The sequence below is a fragment of the Lampetra planeri genome, chromosome 9 (genome assembly GCF_965212315.1).
Source record: "Lampetra planeri chromosome 9, kcLamPlan1.2.h2, whole genome shotgun sequence".
Lineage (NCBI taxonomy): Eukaryota > Metazoa > Chordata > Hyperoartia > Petromyzontiformes > Petromyzontidae > Lampetra > Lampetra planeri.
Genome location: NC_136115.1, coordinates 3872676 through 3896964, shown reverse-complemented (window position 1 = coordinate 3896964; position 24289 = coordinate 3872676). Strand labels below are relative to the sequence as shown.

Sequence of the window (24289 nt, the reverse complement as noted above, 5' to 3'; positions counted from 1 at the left end):
GTACATGCAACGCGTCACATAGCGCGCTCGAGCTCCCGCCCACGTGACGAGCCCCCGGCGGTGACGTCACCTACACATCGTATGCTGCTGCTGCTGCTGCGTTAGCAAGATAACACAAAACAAATACTAGGCGACGTTTCGGGAAATGGCCCTTCTGCCATAGCACATAAACAGAGAGGCCAGGGAGACAGGGTGTGTGTGTGTGTGTGATAAGTAATTGGGGACTGCACTCTACAATACGGGTAATCTGGTTTATTCTGACGTCAGCGCAACAGCAAATCAATCGGAAGTCCAAAATAGAGGATTTCTTTTTTGGATTAGATCGCGTAAGTATACATTATGTGTCGTCAAACCCGCCACCACCCGATTAATAGGGGTTGTCACTTACACGAAACGTGGCAATTCGTTCGTGGCACAGTGCGTCGGTGCGTTGGAGAGCAACATCTGTCAACCCCTTATCAGTGCCCCTACCTTATTACAGACCAATTCAGACCTTATTGGTCACCCCGTGCCCCTATAAATCTCAAAGTTCACCCTACAAAGTCCCATCACAAGGGAGAAACACAAACAAATAAGACATTGTGTTTTGTTTCCCCTATTGAAACTGCTGTACGCCTGTACGGACCTGAAAACTCAATTTCCCCTGTACAAGAATAGGAGATAAAACCGTGTGGGTTGACAGCGATGGGAGTAAAAACCCCACCGCAGCATTTACAATGTTGGGAAAGGTCGCCTCTCGCGATATCGCCACGATCAATAAAACGACGACCAATACCACGGCGTCTGTGCCAGGCAGATGCACTTTGAGGCCATCACGCGAAGTGTCAAAGACTCGCTGACAGGAGGTTTCGGGACAGACCCTGAGATGACCGATAGATGCACCACCAAGTTCCACCCCCCACTTTGCAAACTTGCTGTATTTTAACCGCCCCGGCGCTCCCGCTCGTTGTTGTGAGCGTCGCACCTCTGCCCTCCGTCGTTGCTGGAGGGCGACTGCCTCCGACTGCCCAGTAGCAGCGTCCTTCACGAGCAGCCTCCACAGAGAGGCCGATCTTGACACCGCTGGGTTTAACCGGAAGGTCGACGGCGAGTCAACTCAGCTTGCACGTCCTCGCCAGAACTTCGACGACGACGCGTCACCCCCCACCCCACTCACCCCCCACCCCACTCACCCCACTCACCCCCACCGAACCCCACTCACTCCCCACCCCACTCACCCCCTCATCCCACTCACCCCCTCACCCCCCCTCACCCCCACTCACCCCCCCACCCCACTCACCCCCCTCACCCCCCCTCACCCCCCACTCACCCCCCCACCCCACTCACCCCCCACCCCACTCACCCCCCACGCCACTCACCCCACTCACCCCCCCACTCACCCCCACCCCACTCACCCCCACCCCACTCACCCCCTCACCCCACTCACCCCCCCTCACCACTCACCCCCTCACCCCACTCACCCCACTCACCCCCCTCACCACTCATCCACCCCACCCCCCACCCCACGCACCACCCCACCCCCCACCCCACTCACCCCCCACCCCACTCACCCCCCACCCCACTCACGCCCCCACTCACCCCCTCACCCCCCTCACCACTCACCCACCCCCCAACCCCACTCACCCCCACTCCGTGTGACGTCACCGTGCCAATGACGTCGCAGCGCCTTGGACCAATCGGTGCCCTCGCCAGTCTCGCGCCTCGGCACTTGCCACGTTTACCCGCTCGGCTGGGAGTGACGGCCTCAGCGCGCCTCAAGTCGACCTCACAGCCTCCTCGCCGCTCGCCCTAAGGCCGAATCCACGCGCTAAGACGTTGCCTTGCCCCCACAGTCTCGTCCGAGAAAGCCGACGGCATGTGCGGTGAGCAGCCCGGTGTTCGTGGTTTGATTTTTTTGCGTCTCTCTGTGCAACGTTGCGGGGCGGTGCGGACCCGACCGCCCGGGTGTCGCCGTTGGTGCGGCCCGGGGGTTGAGGGCGAGCATCCCGGTATGGGAAGCAGGCGAGGGCGGGGCTTCGAACGCGGCCTACGCGAGCTCGCTTGTTTGAACGTGCGCAGTGATAATTGTGGGTTTATTAATAGCGATGCAATGCTTTTTATTTTGTTTATCAAAGCTTAGTTTTAACTCATGATGTTGTTAAGAAGGTACAATTTTGTGTAATATTTTTGACTTTTTTTCAGTCACAGTAACGCAATGTTTGAATGAAATTGTTTCAAGATTGTATTAGGATCCTACACATATTAATACAATCGGGCTCAATATTTATTTCAGGAGGGTTTATGTAAATTATATATCCAATAAAGTTTCACCGAGTTTAAGGATCCTTTTAAAAAAAATTGTTGTATATTCTTACAGCACTTAAGTCACGGACACAAGATAATCCTGTCGTTATATTTATAGCAAAACACCTCAGACACTAGACTTTTTCATTATTGTATCCGGTGACCTTTATACCAGATAATAGCCCGTCACAATAAATATCTGTAATAATCCATGATTAATTTACGTCATTTAATCGCCGTAAGCCTCACTGAGTTTTATGGGATGTATAATAATTCGTATGTTTAAGGCATGTTAGCTTGTCCAGGAAATAGTCCCCACGTTTTTAAAGATAGCTCTTTCAAAAGGGTCTTGCAAGTAACAATTTAACGTACAGTATTCGACATATCTTAAACGAGTCGCACATTTTTTTCCAAAAAGTTCCTGTAGTAATTCTTTTTTTTTTTCAATAAAGCCACAATGAGTCATTTTCAGTAGATCCTTTGGGTTATTTTGACCAGTAGTTTTTAGTTTGCATGTAGGAGGAAACCAGAGTACACGAAGGCAATCATATGCTTCTGTCGACAAAATAATAAAGTATATATCTCGCTGGCTGTATTTTCTTGGGAGATTATGCTGTGTGTATTTAGGATTACGATGTGTACTGTATATCCTGGTAGGTGTGACGTTTGCATGTATTTGTGCAGTTTGGTGATGGTGTCCGTTAGCATATCTCGTTCCTGTGTACTGTACGTGATTTAAAGTCGTAAAATATGTCAATGTCAAGAACCAAGAAACCGGATGTTTCCTCCCAATGTGTACACAGCTTTGCTGTGTCCGGTTGTATTCACGTTATTATGAGTTAATGGTGACTTTTTAAGAGTCCTTAACGGTGTTTTTTTGCCTGTCAATTGCCAGTATTTTTGAACAAATCAATTAGGTCCCTTTAGGTGAAGTTGATAATCTACTTCCAGTAATTCGAATGATAATGTTGCAAACGTTGCTTCCAGGTAGTCAAAGTAGAGTGAAGCACTGACCTATTACGAAAATTAGTGGTAATTTGTTTTTTGCCTGCAGGAAATTGTTTTACTGGCAAAATGCCATGGTGATGCACATTGCTTGCTCTACTTTTAATGTAACACACCCCTAACTTGTATTGTTTTTTCTCCAAAGAATCTCTTAGTAATATTGATGTTTGGGTGTGTATTGCCAATATGGGCTGTAACCACAAACAATTGTTTGATAAATTGTGTATAACAAACTATATGAATTTTGTACTCTGTTTGACCTTATGTGACCAATGTTTGTGCTGCACGTGGCCAGATATTTTTTCATTTATTAAATACACCTGAATATATTAATATATTCTCAATCGATTTGATGCAAATGTTACATGTATTTGTAGTCCTGAATTGGCATCTCTGGCCATATATACCATTAGTTATTATATATCCACTTACCCATATTTGTCCATGAGTGGATGAAGACCTCCCCCAAATCATAGTCTTAGGATGCAACAATCCATCTTTGAACTTTAACTTTGGCTGGTTTGATGTTAACCGGTTACGTATGTATTTGGTAAAGGGCGAAATATATACCAACGTAGTTTGGTGCTCTGAGTGTTGTAAATTGTTTTCATGGGCTTGGCTGGGGCAGGGCATAGGTGAAAAAGCCACTTAAACCTACATTTTATAAGTCAACAAGACGTGTGGTCGGGTTTGACCTCATTCCTGCCTGGTTTCTGTTGAATCTTGACTTAAAGCTTTCGTGACTGCCGGAATTCATATTCTTTGGGTCTTTCGGTAAAGTCACATGACTTTACCGAAAGAGGAGGCTTTCTGTTGCTTTGAAATTTACCGGTGGTCTGGCAGCATTTTATCGTGAATTGGCATTGCAGCCCAATTAATTTAGTTCGTGTATATCTCTTTCATGTGTTTTAATTTTGTACCGCATGTTGTTCAGAGCTAAATCTCAAGATATTTTGTCGAACCACAAGCAGTACGCAGTAATGTAGTTCCTGAAAATGTATAGGAAGTATGTAGAGATGGTAATCGTAGATTGTTTTGCCTTGCAGGAATCTTCGCCTACCTAAACTACAATGTGCCTCGCTCACGGAAGCACATCCTGGACACCTTGGTTAAGGGACTGCAGAGGCTGGAGTACCGTGGATATGACTCTGCAGGTCTTAATGCAGTCTCACTTTAGAATGCCATAATTTTGCCACCTGTTACTTATAACAAATATGCATACATATTTACATAAATTATCACCTGCATCCTCATCAAAAATTGTAAAAAAGAAAACATAAATGCTCTTATCTTGTAGATGCATACCAGCCAGTTTCCTGGGCTGTCTGATATAAGTTTGAACATTTTGTTAGGGAAAAAATAATATTTTTAAATCACGCCTGTAAGCATGATTGTAACATCACTCCCAATTTAAAAAATATATAAATCCACCACAGTAGTGTCACTCGAATTCTCTTCACTGTGATTCCATTTTGAATGAAGCTTAGTTCTCATCAGTTACAACCGAACAAATTAGGTGTTTATCTTCAAAGAGATATTTATATTCTGAGTAGCATGTTTCCTTTTATGTGGTATTCTTTTATTTAGCTACATCTGTAGTACTTTGGCCTTCTGAATAAAAAGTATCTGAAGTTGACTAGGATTTATATTGCTGGTTTGTGGTCTCGTGCACAGGAGTGGCCGTGGATGGTGGAAATGACAAGAACTGGGACAATAACTCCAAGGTTATCCAGCTCATAAAGAAACGAGGGAAGGTGAAGGCCTTGCAGGATGAGATCTACAGTGAGTAATAAGATAATGCTTGTGGGTGCATTTTCATAAAAAAAAATATCCGTTAGTTTCCTAACCAAATTCAAATGCACTCCTATATTAACTAGAAATTTGAATGCCAGTTGCTGCGGTCAGTGTGTTACTTGGCACTGAAGCCACAATTTCCATTTCGTTGATGGCAGATGTCCTTCGGAAGACATCTGCTGAAGCTACCCAACTTACCACTCCATGTTCCGCTTTTTAAACGTATACCGTCTGCATGTTACATGTTACGTTTTTCTGCATGCTTTGCACAGAACAAGATTTATTGGACTTTGACATCGAGTTTGAGACCCACGTGGGTATTGCGCACACTCGTTGGGCCACTCACGGAGAGCCCAATGCAGTGAACAGCCATCCTCAGCGGTCAGACAAAAACAATGGTGAGTAGGTGCCTCTGGGCTTAGCCACTCTGGCAATGCATTCACCCCAAAAATGTCCCTTGTGTTGGAACTCAAATAATGTATTTTCCTTTCCTAGAATTTGTTGTGATTCACAATGGAATCATCACCAACTACAAGGACTTGAAGAAATTCTTGGTAAGTTTTAAAATTTCTAATGAACCCTAATTATCTGTGTGTATATACATATACCTAGTAGGGGCAGTCAGGTTGTTATGAAACTGTCACACTTGAAAATATCCCGAAATGTAAAGATAATTTCTCTAATGTAAGACTTATGTAAATTCCACCCCACAATGCACGTATATTCTTGGCTTCTACATCCATGTAATACCATAAGTGTGTAAATTATCCCATTCATTTGATTTATTTATACATTAAATTACAATTTGAATGCCTTCAATTTACTATACATTCAAACATCCGTTATTCAGATGCTTCATTTGCTTTTTTCTCTAGTAACCAATTGCCTTCTGTCAGTGCCCAGTCAGCCTATAAGAAGTCTGAGGTAGCTGTGTCTCTTTTGTTATCCCCGTGGGCTGCAACTCTATCCCCCAGCTTTCTGTGTTGTCATCTCCCTACCAGGCACAAAACCTTCCATTGTTTATGATAGCACTCTCTTTTGCCCCAAAAAAATAATACACATTGAAAGCATAAATCTGTCTGCTAGTACAGTGCGTTGGGGTGCTGTTGAAATGTTGACGCTTTGTAAATCTCAAAGCGTAATAACCGGTGGCATTTTAATTTCATTTTCAGGAGAGCAAAGGCTACGAGTTTGAGTCCGAGACGGACACAGAGACCATCCCAAAGCTTCTCAAGTACATGTACGACAACCGCGAGAGCAACGAGATCAGCCTGAGCACCCTGGTGGAGCGTGTCACCCAGCAGTTGGTGAGTGGCTCCAGCGCTGTGCACAGGCCAGCTAACGGGAGGAGGGGGAAACCTGACACGCGCTGCTGCTAGCAAATGCATGTCTGGGAGGGGCATCCAGACGTGCATTTGTTGCACCTCCAATTAGCACGGTTGGCCACGTACGCTGCAAAAAGAAATTCAGCATACATACAGCCTTAGCAGCATGTACACAGAAGGTGACACCTTTGTGTTGTGTGCTGTGCATGCTGTGGAGTGTACCTCCCTTTTATTATTTCACCGCTGGATGAGGGCCAACCCACGCCACACCGATCATAGTGGTGAGTTGATCACACCTCGCCAAGCTGGCCACTGAGTTGGTGAAGATGGGAACCATAGTTCTGGGAGCGTAGAAGTACAGTAAAATGATATATTTTTTCTGCACTGCCCTCTGCTGTCTACAATGTTGCCCCACAGCCTACAACACCTGGTTTGTGTTTAGTCGTCACCCATCCAAGCATCATCCTGGCCCAAATTCTGCTTATCTCTGAGATTGAGTGCATTCCTGGTAATGTGGTCAAACGCATCATCTTTGTGTAAATTTAGCGGAGGTAACGATGCATCATAATAATATTGATGTTTAAGCTCTTATGCATTGGCTTGTGTGTAAAGTTTATGTTTTTAAATTTATACTAGCTTATTTGCTCGTCCTAGGACGGAAGTTGTAATGTTTACGAAAAAATTGAGCAGAGTATAATTGTATCTTGTGTCAATTTAATGGCAGTGAATCTTGCACCAAAGTATGTCATCAAACACTTCACTGCATTTCACTGTAGCACTGTATTAATAGCAGTGATTCTTGCACAAATCTACATCATAAAATACCTCACTTCATGTCACCGTAGCACTGTATTTAACTCCCCTTCAATTTGTTCAAATCCACTGCTTTGATACTTTATTCTCTTCTGCTTTCGATTGCTGGGGTTGGAAATAAATTGGAATTCGATACAATATCTGGAAAATCACCGTGAAATGTCGATTTTACCATATTGTTTAAGCATAAATTAGACTTACCTTTTGTCTCAAGTGCTGAAGAAATAAATTAAGACACCAAATCCACTTTGTTGCTGCGTAGAATTATGTATTAGATTCACTTTGAATAAAGAAACGTCAAACTTAAAGCGAATTTGCGAAAAAAATGCGTGAGTGTAAAAATTCACCCGCTCATGAATATTAATGATGGGGGGGGGGGGTGCGGCATGTGGAGTGACGTCACGTGCATTACACACAAACATTCTTGGCTCATATTATAGTAGTAATACACTGCATGTAATCAGTTTACACGGCCACTGCAGCTACGAGAAGCCACTGCCTTGTACAGCAATGTTAAAATAAAGAACCGTTTCTTGCATATAATTGCAACTCTGAATCGTTACAACTAAATTTCCAAAGGAGGTATATGAATGTTTATGCCCCTGAAAAAAATATATGAAAATAAAAATTTAATATTCATTATTTAGGCAAATGAGTGTTTGTTTGGCAGGGGTGGTTGTGGGGACATGTGGGGCAAAGGAAGCATTTGGAGGGCATTGAATCATTAATTTTATTGCTTATAAAGACACTGTACAGTATTATTTATTTAATGCTTAAACTTATCCAAGTATATGTTCTCAGTTTATTTTAGTATTTCGTTTGTGTCACCTGTAGAAAGGGATTCATAAAAAATTTAATGTAAAAATAAAAACAACAGCTCACATGTTCCCTTCGATAGTTTGAAAGCATGTGTTGCCTGCTGTGGCCATCTAGCATGCTGGGAGCATATTGTTCAAAACTTGTTCAGATCAGTTTTGGGATTGTAATTATGTTGTGATTAAAGGGGGGTTGATTTGTATATGTCAAGATGGAGTTTGTGTGATCATTTTGTTTCTGTTGCAGGAAGGAGCATTTGCTTTGGTCTTCAAGAGCGTGCACTTTCCAGGCCAGGTGGTGGGGACAAGGTCATTACAGCACTAATTTAACAGTTTGAATTGGAAGCCGCAAGTGTGCTAAACCACAACCATATTCGTAGTGATTTTTGCCCCTATTCAGCCCTCGAGTCAACATGAATGAACGCGCGTTTGTCACGTTGTTTACTTTTCTATGCGCATTTTCTGCATTCACTGTGGACGTGCAGACGTGGAGGACCTCTGCTGATTGGAGTGCAAAGCAAACACAAGCTTTCAACTGACCACATCCCCGTCCTGTACCGCTGTGGTGAGGCACTCGCACGTTGCTGTGACACCCTGCCAAAGTTGGCAGGCAGCACCCACATCACCCCTAAGTACCCTCTTTCAACTGACATCTTTTTTTTTTTTAAACAGAAATGCAGTCTTATCATTTTTTATTTTTTTTTATTGTTTGTTGGTTGCATGTGTTTCCACACACGCCTTCTTTCTACCCAGCTGACAAGCAAGTATCAGCATTGCACCAGCTCACTACCCAGTGGAAAGCAGATGAAGATGGCGAGTACTGCTCGTCAGACGTCAAGACCTCCGCTTTCTTTCTAGCCCTTTTATAGAATCCACTTGCTATCTGTGTGCAGAGATGGGATATTTGATTATCATTCTTGGTGTTGGGGTGTGATGGTGAGGGTGGAGGAATAATAAGTCTGTTCCCATTGTGTGAACTTAATTTAGGCAATCATTTGCTGCCTGCGATTATCATATGCTGTGTTTGGCTGGAGAAGGCTTTTTTTGCAGTGCTTGCCTCCAGCTCGGCAAGTATAATCTTTGCATATGTAATGTAGACACTTCTGTCATTTAAATTTCAATATTTTCACATGTACGTATCATTATTATTGTTATTCGGAGAACAAAATGTGTATCTGGCATTGACTGAATTAAGTGATGCATGCATGTGCATATGATCATCATTTTATTATCGGTAAACACTGATGAACCACACAAATTTAATGAATAAAAACCCAATTGGCATTTACAATTGTATAATGATTTACGCCGATGCTTGGTCGTAACCTGCAAATAGGCCTCACATTGTGTCGGAATCTTTGCATTGTCATGCTTATTTCCAATCAGCAGGCATATATTGAAGGCTGCAATACAGGAGGTGGGGAACCTTTTCCTTACTGGACTTCTGTGAAAGAGCTTCATAGCTCATCGGAATTCCTCCAGTGTAAACAAGTATTTAGATTCTGATTGTTGAGGGCCAAATAGGACTTTTAGAAACCTTGTCCCGTGCAGGAGTCTCTTGCAGTGACAGAAGTGACTGAGCAGCTTTAAAAATACGTTGTTGCTGCCGGGTCAAATCTTCTCCTCTTGCACCAAATTAGTGTAGCTAAGATGCATTGATGGATAAGTTACGATTAGATGGCTGTTTTTGAATTAAGTGGGTAGGCCTCATGAGAGCACCAGCCTTATGAAACAAATTTGCGGACTGTTGTAGGTTCCCCACCTCTGCTATCATCGTAACATTTATAACGGAAGCTTAATTTTAGGAAAACGTAATCCCACGTGAAGGTAAGTGGATTTGCGGTTGAAGTTCTTTATTTCTGCGTGTTATTTTGTTGGTGTTGCGTGTGTATGTGTGCTTAGGAAAGGAAAAGAAGGCTGTATCAACACTGCCTCGGGTTGATGGGGACACGTGTCTGTACCCGATTGGGGAAGAGACTGGTGTGGAGTATTATTTTGCATCGGATGCAAGGTGTGTCCTGTACTTCAGGATAATGGCATAAAATACCCCTTTTTTCAACATTCCAGTAGGGCATCTTCTTGGTTCTTTCGGTAAAGTCACGTAGAAGGGAAATAATAAAATAATAAAAATAAAACATAATAAAATACAATTCTTGTTATGTTTAATTATTTTACCGAAAGAACCAAGAAGATGAATCCCTGCAGTCACGAAAGCTTTAAATCGAAATTCCAGTAGGGCAGTTCCACGATTTATTTTCATATCCTTTAAAGATGCGGGTGATTATTTGTTTAATCATGAAGTGGCTTTTTACTTACTCATAGCATACATCTAATTATGACTAAATTCAGATGGAATTTTTCCCCCCACATTTCTTGGTAAGGGAGATGTCTTCATCAACTAACCGTGGTTTAGGACATTCGGACAGACCAGGATGGAATTGTTTTGCTACTTCCAGTTCGGATGTGTGTCAAACCGTTGACTTATTTTATTAGCCTATTTTTTGGTTAACTAGATAAGTACCTTGAAATGACACCATATAAACTATAATGATGATTTTGAAATTTTGACTGATGTTGTCTAATTTGTGTTACCGTCTTTTAGGTTACGTATATCTTGTGCTATTTATTTATTTGAGTTGCATCTAAGTTTACCAGGTTTCCATGGCTAATGGGCAAAAAATTACTTTGGCAATATTCATTTGACACGATACAATAACATTGCACATGTGGTGACGTAATTTTGCAAACATTTTTTTTTTCCAACAAGACATTGTCAAAGCGCCCATTGGCATAGCAAACCATTATATTGCAGTTTAATAGTACTGTAATACACCGATTTACGTCTCCCCGTTTTACGTAGTTTCACAAATACGTCGCCACTTTATTATTAACACCGCTACCTGATTTGCATCGCCTCAAGCCACGCGTCGTTGACAGCATCGTCCGTCCTTTCTCGTATCCGTCGCCTCGGCCTTCACCTCCACCTACTACCCTGCGAATCGGTTTGAATGACGTTTCGATATTCATCGTCGCACCTTTCAGGAACGCATCCCCGACGTAAACCTCCGGGGTATTACTGTACTCACATGCTAAGACAGAAAATATTTTGCAACCGTTGTAGCTTAAATAACACTGAAAAAAACCAGTAGAGTAATTACAGACTTTTACACAACTGGTAAATGAAGATGTACTTGCATCTGATAAGAATCATGCCTGGTTATTACTTGGATTGTTGACCGCCTAGGAATACCATGTGTTCTAGACTTGAGCTGCGTGGTGGCCAAGAGTTTGCAGTAGAGCGACACATTTGATCAATATTCGCGTAGGTTTGAAAGTCATCCCCTCATATCGGTAGGATGTCTCCAGGTACTCTGCTTTTCACATTGCAATCACCAGTTAGTGGAATTAGTCAAAACATTCAGTACCCTCGTGAAAAACACATAATCAGGCTGTCTGTGATAATTAAAGGGATTTGCTATTCTTACAGTAAATTGCATCGTGTTTATGCTTAGATTTTTGAGTGACTGCTGCGCTTTAGTAAACCCTCCTCCACACGAACACCTGCGGCGGCGGGCAGAGTGACATTGCCGCCCACCCGTGTCCGATTTCGCAGCGCGATCATCGAGCACACGAACCGCGTGATCTTCCTGGAGGACGACGACGTGGCGGCGGTTGTGGACGGTCGTCTCTCCATCCACCGCATCAAGCGCACTGCTGGGGATGACCCGGCGCGTGCCATCCAGACCCTGCAGATGGAACTGCAGCAGATCATGAAGGGTGCGTCACTAGCCCAGGGCCCTCGGGCCTGCGCTCTTGCTCTCTCTTACCGTGGGCACATATGACGTTTGCGTAACCCTTTAGCCGGAACTCCCAATGGGGGGATTGACCTCAAATTCCACACCGTCTCCTTTTAAAATTCTAAATAAGGACTGCAATATTTTTTTCCAGGTTGCTACAGTGTTGGTGCAGGCAGCCAGAGTAAAACAAGAATTTTGTTTAAAACTTCATTGACAAATAGCTTTGACCTTGTGTTACGCGTGTTCTGTAGAAATCCAGGTTAGGCTAATTAGAATGGCGCTTGTGTTAAATTACACGATATACATCTTCATTTGTGTTAATGATATGCGGTAGTTTAAACGCACTTTAGCATATTTCTGAGATTTTTGCCGTGGCACTTTGACATTGGAGCAATTCCTGTGTTATGCAATGCAAATGTGCCCCTTCACACGTGCCTACGTGGGCCCACATCTGTTTGCTGTTGGATTCTCAATGCAGGGAGCTACAGCTCTTTCATGCAGAAAGAGATCTTTGAACAGCCCGAGTCTGTGGTGAACACCATGCGTGGCCGCGTCAACTTCGACGACTTCACAGGTACAGGTGGACAAATTTTCTGTACCTACAGCCCCTAGCCATGCCTCATGCTATTCATGCTCGTCAGTCGTATATGAGCTTTGATAAAAAAAAAAAACCCCCGGGCAAACTTTCTCATGTGTGCACCTGTTCGCAGTGTTGCTGGGAGGCTTGAAGGATCATATCAGAGAGATCAGACGGTGCAGGCGCCTCATTGTCATCGGCTGTGGCACCAGCTACCACGCAGGCGTTGCGGTCAGTACCCTCCCAGACAAAAGAAGTCTTTGGACTTGACTCCCAGTGTTGGCAGCGGCAAGGCTTTTCTGCTGCATAGTGCGACGCGATGGCTCTGACTCGTCACGTGGATGTGGGGTGCGCTTTGCTTTCAGACTCGCCAAATCCTGGAGGAGCTGACGGAGTTGCCGGTGATGGTGGAGCTCTCCAGCGACTTCCTTGACCGCAACACGCCCGTCTTCAGAGATGATGTCTGCTTCTTCATCAGCCAGTCGGGTAAGATTTTTTGAAAGCCCGTCGACGAGCGCAACAAGACGCGGATGTGTTGGGGGCGTCCAAATGCTGCCTCGGTTATTTAGAGATCACAGAGCAGGAATGTGGGTTCTTTGGAATCCCGCACAATGCCCAATGAAGTGTTTTAGCATTAGGCTTTTGTCAACTGGAGTCCTGCAACATGCATGTGAAACGTTACCATCGGCATCAAGTAGGCGTGAAGTTACTGGTGCGGTGGTTTCCACACTGAGCTGTGAACCCGGAGACTGATGTTGTGATTCCTGGCTTACAGCTATTGTCAGTGGCAAGTGATATCTGCATCCGTGTTGGGTCCCCTTAAATAAACTGTACTGACCAGTGCAGTGAGGGAAGTATGGTCAAATAAATCCCGTGACTGACACGACATTTATACGTGCATATACTAATTGTTGCTTTTATCTGTACTGTCTACTCAGCCTAAATGTGAAATATGAATGTAATGCTCATGTTTTTTTATATAAGTAATTCGTACATGTGCAATTCGCTGCGCTTAGGAGTCTAAGGATACATTTCAATGGACAAAGTGATGCATTATTACGTGTGAACTTCTTTCGCACCGTACGTAGCCAACCGTGCTAACCAGAGGTGTCTAGTAACCACAAGGTAGCAATCGTAGGATTGGGCGTTTTTATTTTAGCGCACAAAGTTGCCCTGCTATTTCTACCGTGTCACTTATCGCGGAAGCTCGGGATATTCGAACGGATTGGCTCGAGTGGAGGCGGTTAGCTTTGCCCCCCACGTGTGTTTCAATCAGGGGAGACCGCAGACACACTCATGGCCCTGCACTACTGCAAGGAGCGCGGCGCGCTGACGGTGGGCGTCACCAACACGGTGGGCAGCTCGATCTCACGTGAGACCGACTGCGGCATCCACATCAACGCCGGGCCGGAAGTCGGCGTGGCCAGCACCAAGGTGAGCTGTCGCGCAGCTCACCGTCAAGACGTCAGCGAGGACCGAAATTCAAATGCAGCTCTTGCTTAGCGCAAATATAATGTTACTGAATGATTTCGATTTAAAGCTGTCGTGACTGCAGGGATTATTCATCTTCTTGGTTCTTTCGGTAAAGTCACGTAGAAGGGAAGTAATAAAATAATAAAAATTAAACATAATAAAATAATTTTCACGACGTTTTGGCCACAACGCAAGCAGCCGTCCTCAGGTGAAGACCAGGTCTGTCGGGGAGACAGCGTCTGAATGATGTCATGATATATTATTTGTTTAAATTACAGTCCTGTGAATTTTAGTAATGTGATGTGTCTTACACTCAAAACTGCCGAAGACCACTTTTATTATTATTTTTCAATATTAGTGTGAGATACATCATACGTGTAAGGTTGATGAGACAGAATAATGAAAAAATACAAAGCGGATAGTAAAACTTAACGAAAATATATCGATGTTTAAACTGAATCATGACAACTCATCACACTGTTGGACAACGGCGGGAGGGTGGTAGTGATTTGCTAAATGCCCATTGGCCATGATGAGTTTGTATCTTTAAATCTGCTTGGCCGTACGTGTGCGCGTGTTCCCCAGGCATACACGAGCCAGTTCGTGGCGCTGGTGATGTTCAGCCTGATGATGTGCGACGACCGCCTGTCCATGCAGAAGCGCAGGCAAGAGATCATCAGTGCTCTCCGCACTCTGCCAGGTGAACATCCCCCCCCCCCGTTGTCAATCGTCCAACATGAACAATGTCCTGAGCGTCTTGGTACTCCTATTCTTAGGTTTTTTCGGTAAAGTCACGTAGGTAAAACATCAAAATTAATAAAAATTAAAATAAAAATCACGACGTTTCGGAGGCAACACAAGTCTCCGTCATCAGGTGGGACCGTCACAGCCAGATTAGCTACATCAAGTGAGGCAATGATTCAAGATGTAATCCACCTGATGACGGAGACTTGTGTTGCCCTCCGAAACGTCGTGATTTTTATTTTATTTTATTTTGTATTAATTTTGATGTTTTACCTACGTGACTTTACCGAAAAAACCTTAGAATATGAATCCTTGCAGTCACGAAAGCTTCAAATCTAGAATTCTTGGTACTCCTGTTGATTTGTTCGAAAAAAAATTGCATTCTGTTAACTCTAGAACCAAAAGTAATATAAAGCATACGTTGTATATAAATAATCCGCTAATAAAGAATCTCACTTTTAAAAATGCTAAAAAATTCAGAGCTTGCTCGACAGCAGTTCACAGATGGCGGACTTGAAATATAAATACATCATCATTATAGCCATATTTATTGAAAGATGTTTGTTTTCATCATCATTCTGCTATTGCTATATATAAAAAAAAAATGGCCGTTATTCCACTTTTAACTTAAGAACCAGAAGTGTTACAAGGATGACCCACTCTGTGTACCGTGTAACCTTGCTGTGCATATGGGCTACGGTTGCGGGATTATTCCAAAGGAGGCGCCAAAGCTAGTTACTTATAAACAACTGATTGGAATTCATTGAAAAAGCCAAACATGCTGCATTAGCCTGACAAAGCCCTTCACAAAACAAAACTCACAGACGTATTTGCCAAAATGTTTTAGGCTTACTGAATTACATTCATTACAATTTTTTACGAAAAAAAAAATTGCAATGAAATGCTTCTATTGCTTCTCATATTTTTGCACAGTGCCTCACAGAGACTAGGTGTCATTAATTAGCAGCTAATTAAATAATATCGGGCACCAGCCTCAAATACCACCAACCTTTTCCGCCTATCGGATGTGCACTGTCCCACCCTGCTGATGGGATGATTAATTATTTTCTCATTTTGGTATTCCCCCTACGCTGAACATGTTCCGTCTTCCAGAATTGAGCAGCTGTAATGAAAGCGACCGAATTGTATTCAGAGTTTGCTCGATTGAGGTTCACGTAAAGATTGCCATTTATACATTCCATTTGCTTGCTCGCATTGTTCATATTTCCTGTGAGTGGGCAGTATTACTTTCAGATGATGTGCTGCACGTGTGTGTCAATGCGTGACTCAAAGCACTGTTTGCACAAGTGTTGTATAAATATGTTGATTTAATTATTACTGTCACTGTTTGGTTAGCTTGAATGGTTGTAATTTGTGGGGAAAAAGCTCTTATTTTCAGAAGTTAAATCAATTCAATGTTTTCCCGGACATCATTGAACAATAGGCAAGGATCATTGACATTTTTTGACAATTCGTGAAATGAAAATAGTCAGCAACTATAGACTGGAGACCTGAAGTGATAAAAATATGTTGCTGGCCCCTCCACCTGGAACGCCATCCCCCTCCACATTCGCAGCACTGACGCTTTAGCAACTTTAAGCACCTTTAAAAAATTAACCATGTTTTCAATTGACTTACTGAGCGGATCTCTGAGCTGGGCTCCGCATCTCAGGGTCGCTGCCTTCGGGCAAGTGAAAGTTGTGCGCGTTACAAATTATCATTATTATTATTGCGGATAATATTGGTTGCGAAAGCCTACGTCTTAAACTGATCATGCATCGTGCACAGGATGCATGCGATCAAGTCGTCCAAAAATGCCAATCTCATCAGATGTTTTGAGGCTATGCAGCAGGGTTGCTTGAGTCAAGTTTGTGTTTTTATTGGTGACGACCATTGCTTGCCAAGTGTGAGTGATGCTGGAAGATCATCAGGAGATGGCCATGCTGAGTGTTACCCCCCTCCTATGCATGGCCTTTCTCTTGTGTATTCCGATTCCCTCCCACATGAATCCAAACATTCATTTGCGGAATTGGCCAAACATTCCAATGCACCTTGTAAGGATGCCCCCCCCGATAGACTCCCCCTGGAACTCTACCGAGCACGTCCCACTGGGCGAAGACCCCGGGGCCGGCTCAGGACACGCTGGCAGGACAATCTCGCTTGGCAGGGTTGGGAACGCCTGGGAATTCCCCAGGAAGAGCTAGATTCTGTCGCCAGGGAAAGGGAGGGAGGTCTGGACCGCCCTACTCAACATGCTGCCGCTGCGACCTTCACCAGGTCAAGCGGATTGATAAACGAACAAATGAATTCCAATGCAGAACCCTCCTGAAAAAGCTTCTAGATGAAATAAGCGTAATGATTATAACGTGTCGTACGAATGTAAAATAATTTTTTGTTCTTCATTTCAGACCTGATTAAAGAGGTGCTTGCGCTGGATGATCAGATCAATTCGCTCGCTCATGAGCTTTACCAGCAGAGATCCCTGCTGGTGATGGGACGTGGCTTCAACTATGCCACCTGCATGGAGGGTGCTCTGGTATGATATTATTGTGGTGTTGATTGACGTGCATGAAATACGCAAGAGAGATTTTTTTTTCCCAGTAGGCAGCGGTAGCTATTATTTAGCATTTTGTAGGTAGAACTGCATTCTGTATGTTTGTATTTTTGTTGACGGGCCCTTTTTCAGCCTGCGATCTAGGGACCAGTGAGCATTGATGTGGCCGTCCCCAAGCGTAAATGCAGATTGAATGAGGGCCATTTCAGTTGTGAGAGTGTGTAATCTTTACTTGGGCCGCGAGAATGAAGTAATGTATGATCCGATGATGTGACCCTACACAGCTCCATTCAACTGGATGGATTTTCAAATTGCCCAATGGATTTTGAGGTTTTGCCAAGTCCCCTGTAATCACCGCTGCCCCCGCTGCAGTGTGGACAAATAAAATTGGACACATTCATTGTTGACACATCGGTTTCAAAGCTTAAATTCCATTGAGGTGCCTTATCAATTTTACGACTGAAGTGTGCCGCTAACAACAGTTCAGTTTCACATGTGAATTAAAGTGGCTGTTGACCACGGCGTAGTCTTTGCGCGATGCACATTGGAATACTAAATTGATTAACCCTAATTGTAGCCCGTTATCCACGTGTCTGCATGTGGCTTCCTACATGCGTTTCCCTAATCTACAACAGATTGTCCTCTTTGCGTTTAATTTTTGCATAACTTATCCCCTCGTTAGGCTGCTAATTAGCATGTGGTAAGCTGCATTTAATTAGAGAGTGTAAATGAGGTTTCATATGCTCCGATTCAACATGTTATTGCTGAAATGGCTACTGACAGGGCATTGGCACTCAGCTGGGCGCTTAGAGAGAAGCTGGGGCTTTAGTATTGTTGTGGTTGAATTGTGCATGATTTATAATGTGCATAATGACTTTCTAATCTCTATATTAACAGGAGTATCATCTCTTTTTATTATAAATCAGTTCATTTTGTGGTGTGAAGTGTATATAAAATCGTTTTTTTTCCCTAATTCCTGCTCTTGTAGCAGAATGTTTATTGTAAAATGTATCAATGTAATTAGAATCCAGGCTCTTAAAACAATTGCTATTGCATTTATGGAGACTGTTAGATTATTATTTAATTATATGGTAAATATGGCTACACTTAAGTTCAAAATGCATGCTCCATTCCATTTTCTGTCTCGTGTGTGTATTGTCAGGACAGCTCAAGGTCTTCGCTGTTTCCCAGGCTGTTATTTTTGCTTCTAGTTTAAAATTGGTATATTCTCCCACATTGTTTGCCATAGAAACAAACAGGCAAAGGCAATGATTAATTAATGTGGACATTTTTTAAGTGATTTCCTTCTCAGATGAGCACTGAGAGGCATAAACAGAAGCTCCTGCTTACAAATCTGAGCCAGTGGTGGAATTTCCTTGTTCCTTTTGCAGGAGTGATTATATCCAAAGGACAAGCATGATTTTCTTAGTCACACAATCAACCGGGATTTGAGCTCGCACCTTTGCGAGCCGCTCGCTCTACCCACACAGATCCACCCGGCCGGGTTGGAAAATGGAAAAGGGAAATAAAATTGAAACACGCGACTCGGAAGCACGCGTTTGTGAAACGTGTGTGGATATTTTGTTTTATTTCTTAACAATGTAGAAAATCAAGGAGATCACGTACATGCATTCGGAGGGCATCCTCGCCGGGGAGCTGAAGCATGGGCCCCTCGCACTGGTGGACAAGCTCATGCCTGTCATCATGATCATCATGAAAGACCCCACGCACACCAAATGTCAGAACGCACTTCAGCAAGTGGTGGCCAGAAAGGTCAGATTCATCTCTTTCACAGTTCTTTCACAACTGCATGGAGTTGCCTTTTGGATACATCCATTTGTTTTGTTGTTTGCCATTGGAGTTTTAGATCTCACACCGGAAAGAATAGTTGGCCAAACGGAGGTCGAGGAGTTTAATGTTTACCAACAGTGTGTACAATTATATAAGCGCAATATATTGAACGTTACTGCAGCTATACAAAATGGTTAAACGGATATTATGTTATCAATCCACTGCTGGATAAAGCAATAACCTCTCTCCATACCACGTCGGTCATGGGGCTTCACCATATTTCACCACACTGGTCAGTGCGGGTTTGTGAGGGACGAGTTTAGATATTACTGATGTTAGTCGTGGCCGAAATTGAGCTCCATTTGCCGGGTTGATGGCGCACTCCCCTAATCACGCTGCCACCGCTCCACCCCGTTATTACAGTAAGGTCTCGAGTACGCGGGCTCAGAGTACGCGGACCCACTCATACGTGACCGACCCCGATTCATATTTACACTTGTGACTTGTGCTTTCTCTACACGCACGGGGCGGGAAGCGAGGAGTCAAATCACCCGCCATCACGCGCACGTGGATTTTGAGGGCTTGTAACTGTATCGCCCGCGCAAGAAACGTATACTTAGCGACTTGCTTACCATTTCCTATATTTTGTACTCTTATCGTTTTTTTGTTTTGTTGCGCTGTTGTGACTTGTTGACCCACCCATACTGTACATCTGTGAAAAAGAGCTTCATAGCTCATCGGATTCCTCCAGTCTAAATAAAGATTCCGATTATTCTGATTCCGTCATTTTCACCGACCTCCGTGTCTGCAGGGGCGGCCTATCCTGATCTGCGAGAAAAACGACGACGAGTCGAAGCTGCTCGCGTACCGCACTATCGAACTGCCGCACACGGTGGACTGTCTGCAGGGCGTCCTCACCGTCATCCCCCTGCAGCTCCTGTCTTACCATCTGGCTGTCTTGCGTGGCTTTGACGTAAGTTTTGCGCATTTCAAGTGAAAACAAGGAAGAAATATGCCCACGAACAGATTCTCTCACGCCGTCCAAAATGTGGTTGTCACACTGCGCACGGCGTCCAGAATCTGAGACTTGGTCACGCGTGATCACGTCATCGGGAGGGGAGACGCTCGCATGATGAGACATAGAATGATGACATTACACTTAATGATGTGATGTCATGATGTCATCATAGTGGCAGCTAAAACATAATGATTTAAGCGCTGTTTTTTTAAATCGCCAAATTTGTTGCAATCCTTTTATCAATTTGACTGCTTTTCTCGAAGCTAAGTCCCAAATAGCAACACAACTTTAAAAAAAAAATGTAGTATCGTGGATCATCTTTGCAAAAGTTATTGTGACCCCTCCTGAGACACAGACAGACAGCCCGAGCTAATGCATTTATACTTTCAACCTTAGTCGGGGTGGGGGGGTCGGAGCATAAAAAATATAAACTCGCTGAAGCGCCCTACATCATTTTCAGATATCAAAGTCCAGCCCGGCTCTGCTTGAGCAAACGTACTTCCTGGCGGTGAGCCCGGCGGCTTGCAGTCGAGGCCCATAGAAAATTGACGGCATGTCGGCGGCCGAGTTGCTGACAGTTGCCGCGAGCTCTGGCGCTCGGGTCTGTGGATCAGACTTGCGTGATGGCAACAAAAAAAAATGGGTCGTGGGCATGGGGGTTTGCAATTTACAATTTTTTCTATTCTCCCCCCCCTCTCCATCCTCCTCCCGCTCCAACTTCAGTACGGCAGCAAGCCCCTTTGCTATTTTTATTTTGTGGTTGTAGTGTAGTAAAGCGGCGAGCTGTCATGCCCGGCCGTACCCCCTTCCACTGATCCCGTCACCTTCACTAATGTCAGCGCCGCTGGTATCGCGACAAGATGAGCTTGTTCCCCGCCCACGTCGCCCCATTAATGCGAAGGAGAACGCCGTCGCAGCTCGCCCGGGACCAGATGCACAACACAAAATGTTCCACATGGCAGACGCCCGCTCTTACAGCAGCACTTTAATGACAATGGTTCACAAATAATATGCAGATCAAATTCCAGGGTTATTCATAATGCATTTAATGAGGAAGTCTTGAGAATGAGTTTTTATTTTAGGTTTGAAACGGTTGTTTTGCATATTATCCAATGCAAGGGCACTTCTAAAAGAGGTTCTTCTAGCTATATGTTTCAATTGATAGGCTCAATAAATTGTAAGGAATTCAACGTCTTGACCTTGACATGTTTTCATTGATCATTCCTGAGATCTTGGGTTGAAATCTGTGCAACTGCCCGAGCTTTAAACGGGCTTCTCAAGTGCAGCCACTCAGTGGTCTCATCTTGGTGGTCACCAATGAGTGCACAACAAAACTAAAATCGGTGTTGAAATTGAATCGGGCAAGATTCCAAGTCTGAGAAGAAAAAACCCGTTGATTTATTGGTTTGACTGTCATGTGACAATCTCATAGCAAGAGTGCATCTATCCAATTTGTGATGAATAAAAATGCATTCTTAACAATATTTAATACTTTCTGTGTTAATTTGTTTTTTCTAATAAAAGTGGAGGTGCTGTGTAAGATTTCTGAATGGACTCTTCGTCCCGTGGAACACCACGTACAACAACATTGGAACACATTTCGAAAAAGACCCCCCCCCCCCCCCCACATTTTTTCTAAGAAACAAAAACATGTGTTTGAGTGCCTTTAATGAGCAACGAGCAAGTGTAAAGTGACATGAGTTTGTATTTTGGTGTTTTGTGCAGGTGGATTTCCCACGCAACTTGGCCAAGTCCGTCACAGTCGAGTGAAACCGCTCTCAAAGTTCCCCGGTGAAGCAAGAGAAATGTTTTCATTCGACATCGTCCTTTAGTCTTGTGCTTTCTCTGTGGTTTCCTGTCACTCTCCTTTTGGTACAATATGCAGCGTTGTTTCTGTCTTAAGGGTTTGCACCGGGTTCGTTTTTGATAGTTTGTGTGCATAATAGATTTGCATTCCTTATTTACCAGTGTTGCTTGAATCAACTGTTTCTTCAACTGTCAAGTTAAAGTGGATACGGATGTTTATTTTATAACTATAGCTCTGTAAGCTCTTACATGATGCGACCAATAAATAACACTGAACAAGAATGAAGTGGAAATCGGCTAATGTATTCGTTAAAAATATAATTCAATTCAATGCCGTTAACCCGGTGAGAGCCCAATGAAATTCATGCATTATCTATAACTACATTTAAGAGGAGCCTTTACATATTAGTTTAATGACATCATGTTTAATTTACTTAGTGTCTTGGCATGCTCGAGATTGTAGAGACTTGTTAACCATAGCCATCCAGCTGTTGTATTTTGGCTTTGTGCGGTATCGCATGTCTTGTTTACAGGACAACAATAAGTATCGTTGAAGGGAACATGAATGAAAGATTAACGTGAATAATATCGTATTCATCTTCTTGGTTCTTTCGGTAAAGTCACGTAGAATGGAAATAATAAAATAATAAAAATAAACCTAATAAAAATATAAAAATAATACAAATAAAAATATATAATAAAACATTTTATTTATGTTTTATTTTTATTGTATTTTTTATTATTTTATTATTTCCATTCTACGTAACTTTACCGAAAGAACCAAGAAGATGAATCCCTGCAGTCACGAAAGTTTTAAATCGAAATTTAATATGGTATTGTTCTTCTAACTAGCCAGGGCGGTAATATCTCCGGAATGGAAAAACTCGTATGTCTTGAAGGGACGGTGGCCGATGGATGGAGACTAACGAAGGAATGGCAGTCAAAGGAGGGAACGTGCCCCGGGGGAGCAAGTCATCCTCCTCCTCCGAGGTGGTGGAGTGATGGTGTCCGCTCACGTGCAGGTGTGTTAGGTGAATTATTCCATCGCAGGACTGAGAGACGTTGATGGCAATGGCTTTCAGAGGCCCTCATCCTGCAGTGGAATTGATCATGGCTGATGATGATGTCTATTATTATATGAAACAAAAAATATTTGCTGTTCGATTTGCATCGACAATGGAAGGCTGTGCAACGTGTGAATTCGCATCAATTATGACACGCGTTGTTGCTTATATTTTTTTAAAAGCAGATGTGATGTGAATACTGAATGCAGATACTGTGGTTGTCGGCAAGTGTGGGAGATTGTAATTCACAGCAAATAGTTTGATCTTGGCGATATGCTGTGTTGGGCCAATTTGCTGCTAAATCACGAGCTTTATGCATGAACACCCATTTGTATGTAAATTATTAGTATTATGCTAAATAGTGGACACAAATAATCAGTTATGTTACCGTGCTTAAAAAAATACAATTTGCTCACAAATGCATTGGTTGTTAAGCAATACATGCAAAAGCATGTTTACCATATTTATGCATTGTACATTTGACGTGTTTGTGTCGGCTCTTAACCTTATGTTAAAAAAACTTAATTATTCATTCTGTCCTCCTAAAAGTAGAATGAAGCTAAACTTTATAAAGAGATTAGACTTTCAAATGTTTTTGTTTATCCTATCCCATTGGAACTGATATAACTGGGCACTTGCGTCACATGACAGCATTGACAGGCATTTCGTATTTCCATTCCACATGCGATGGGTTTAATAGTCAGGGTTGGCTTCGAAAGCACTTATTCATTGGTAGACAGACAGACCTGTTTTTGTTGCAACTTTGTTAATTTTCTATTCTTTTAAAGAAGTAATGTACTCCATGTTATACATGAATAGCATGTATGACCCAGCAATGTCAATTAGGGGTGTAAAGATCCATCGAGTCAATGATTTATTTATAGATAATTAAGATTATTGATACGTGCATGAGATTGCTCTGTAATAATCGATGTTTCCATTTGTGCAGATATGCAATTATTTCATTTAGGGTTATGATGTGAGCAAAACTGCACAAACGAGAAAGAAAGAAAAAAACAATGCAAAGGAGACTGTAAAATTGGGACGATACATTCTCAATTATCGGATGGAATTACTGCCCCGATTTGCGTTGATTTGTGAAAGTCTCCCGGCAGGCACGAATAATTGTACCCCCCTCTGTCAATGGTGCGCAGTCAATGCCCTCTACTTGCACTTATGTCTTCTTGAGCTCTTTATCTTTAGCCAATTCGAGCGTTCTCTTGTTATTCAAATTGTACGCCACCGAGCACAATGGCTGGGCCCATGCCAGGAACTGTGCGAGTGGACAGCCTCTACTGCCCAGCGGGGGGAAGAGTGGGTGGGGGAAAGCAGGGGCTTCACAGCTGTTTCACACCCACCCTGGGTACTAATGCCATTTTTTTTTGCAATGGGAACAGGAGTCAACAATTCCATTCAATTTGGTTTGTTTG

General features: G+C 43.2%; 1 protein-coding gene across 4 annotated transcripts; it reads left to right on the top strand.

The window, feature by feature from the left end:
* Nucleotides 1-1703: 1703 nt before the first annotated feature.
* LOC144720580 (glutamine--fructose-6-phosphate aminotransferase [isomerizing] 1-like) lies at nucleotides 1704-22077 on the top strand. Of its 4 annotated transcripts, none has more exons than XM_078597405.1 (20): nucleotides 1704-1862; nucleotides 4335-4442; nucleotides 4963-5070; nucleotides 5355-5480; nucleotides 5578-5636; nucleotides 6255-6389; nucleotides 8283-8344; nucleotides 8521-8600; nucleotides 8789-8848; nucleotides 9938-10046; nucleotides 11649-11812; nucleotides 12311-12406; nucleotides 12543-12640; nucleotides 12775-12895; nucleotides 13686-13843; nucleotides 14468-14582; nucleotides 17035-17162; nucleotides 18786-18953; nucleotides 19783-19944; nucleotides 21715-22077. In XM_078597405.1, exons 1-20 carry the CDS (start codon nucleotides 1856-1858, stop codon nucleotides 21757-21759), a joined length of 2109 nt encoding a protein of 702 aa, XP_078453531.1. In that variant the 5' UTR covers nucleotides 1704-1855; the 3' UTR covers nucleotides 21760-22077. The 4 variants fall into 4 exon arrangements, with proteins under 4 accessions (XP_078453531.1, XP_078453530.1, XP_078453533.1 ...); XM_078597404.1 differs by having other exon boundaries at nucleotides 12311-12412; XM_078597407.1 differs by lacking the exon at nucleotides 8789-8848.
* Nucleotides 22078-24289: the final 2212 nt, after the last annotated feature.

Coding starts and splice junctions, on each gene's coding strand:
- LOC144720580 (XM_078597404.1), top strand. Junction 5,071..5,354: donor CTTGCAGGATGAGATCTACA/GTGAGTAATAAG, acceptor TGCTTTGCACAG/AACAAGATTTATTGGACTTT. Junction 11,813..12,310: donor ACTGCAGCAGATCATGAAGG/GTGCGTCACTAG, acceptor TTCTCAATGCAG/GGAGCTACAGCTCTTTCATG.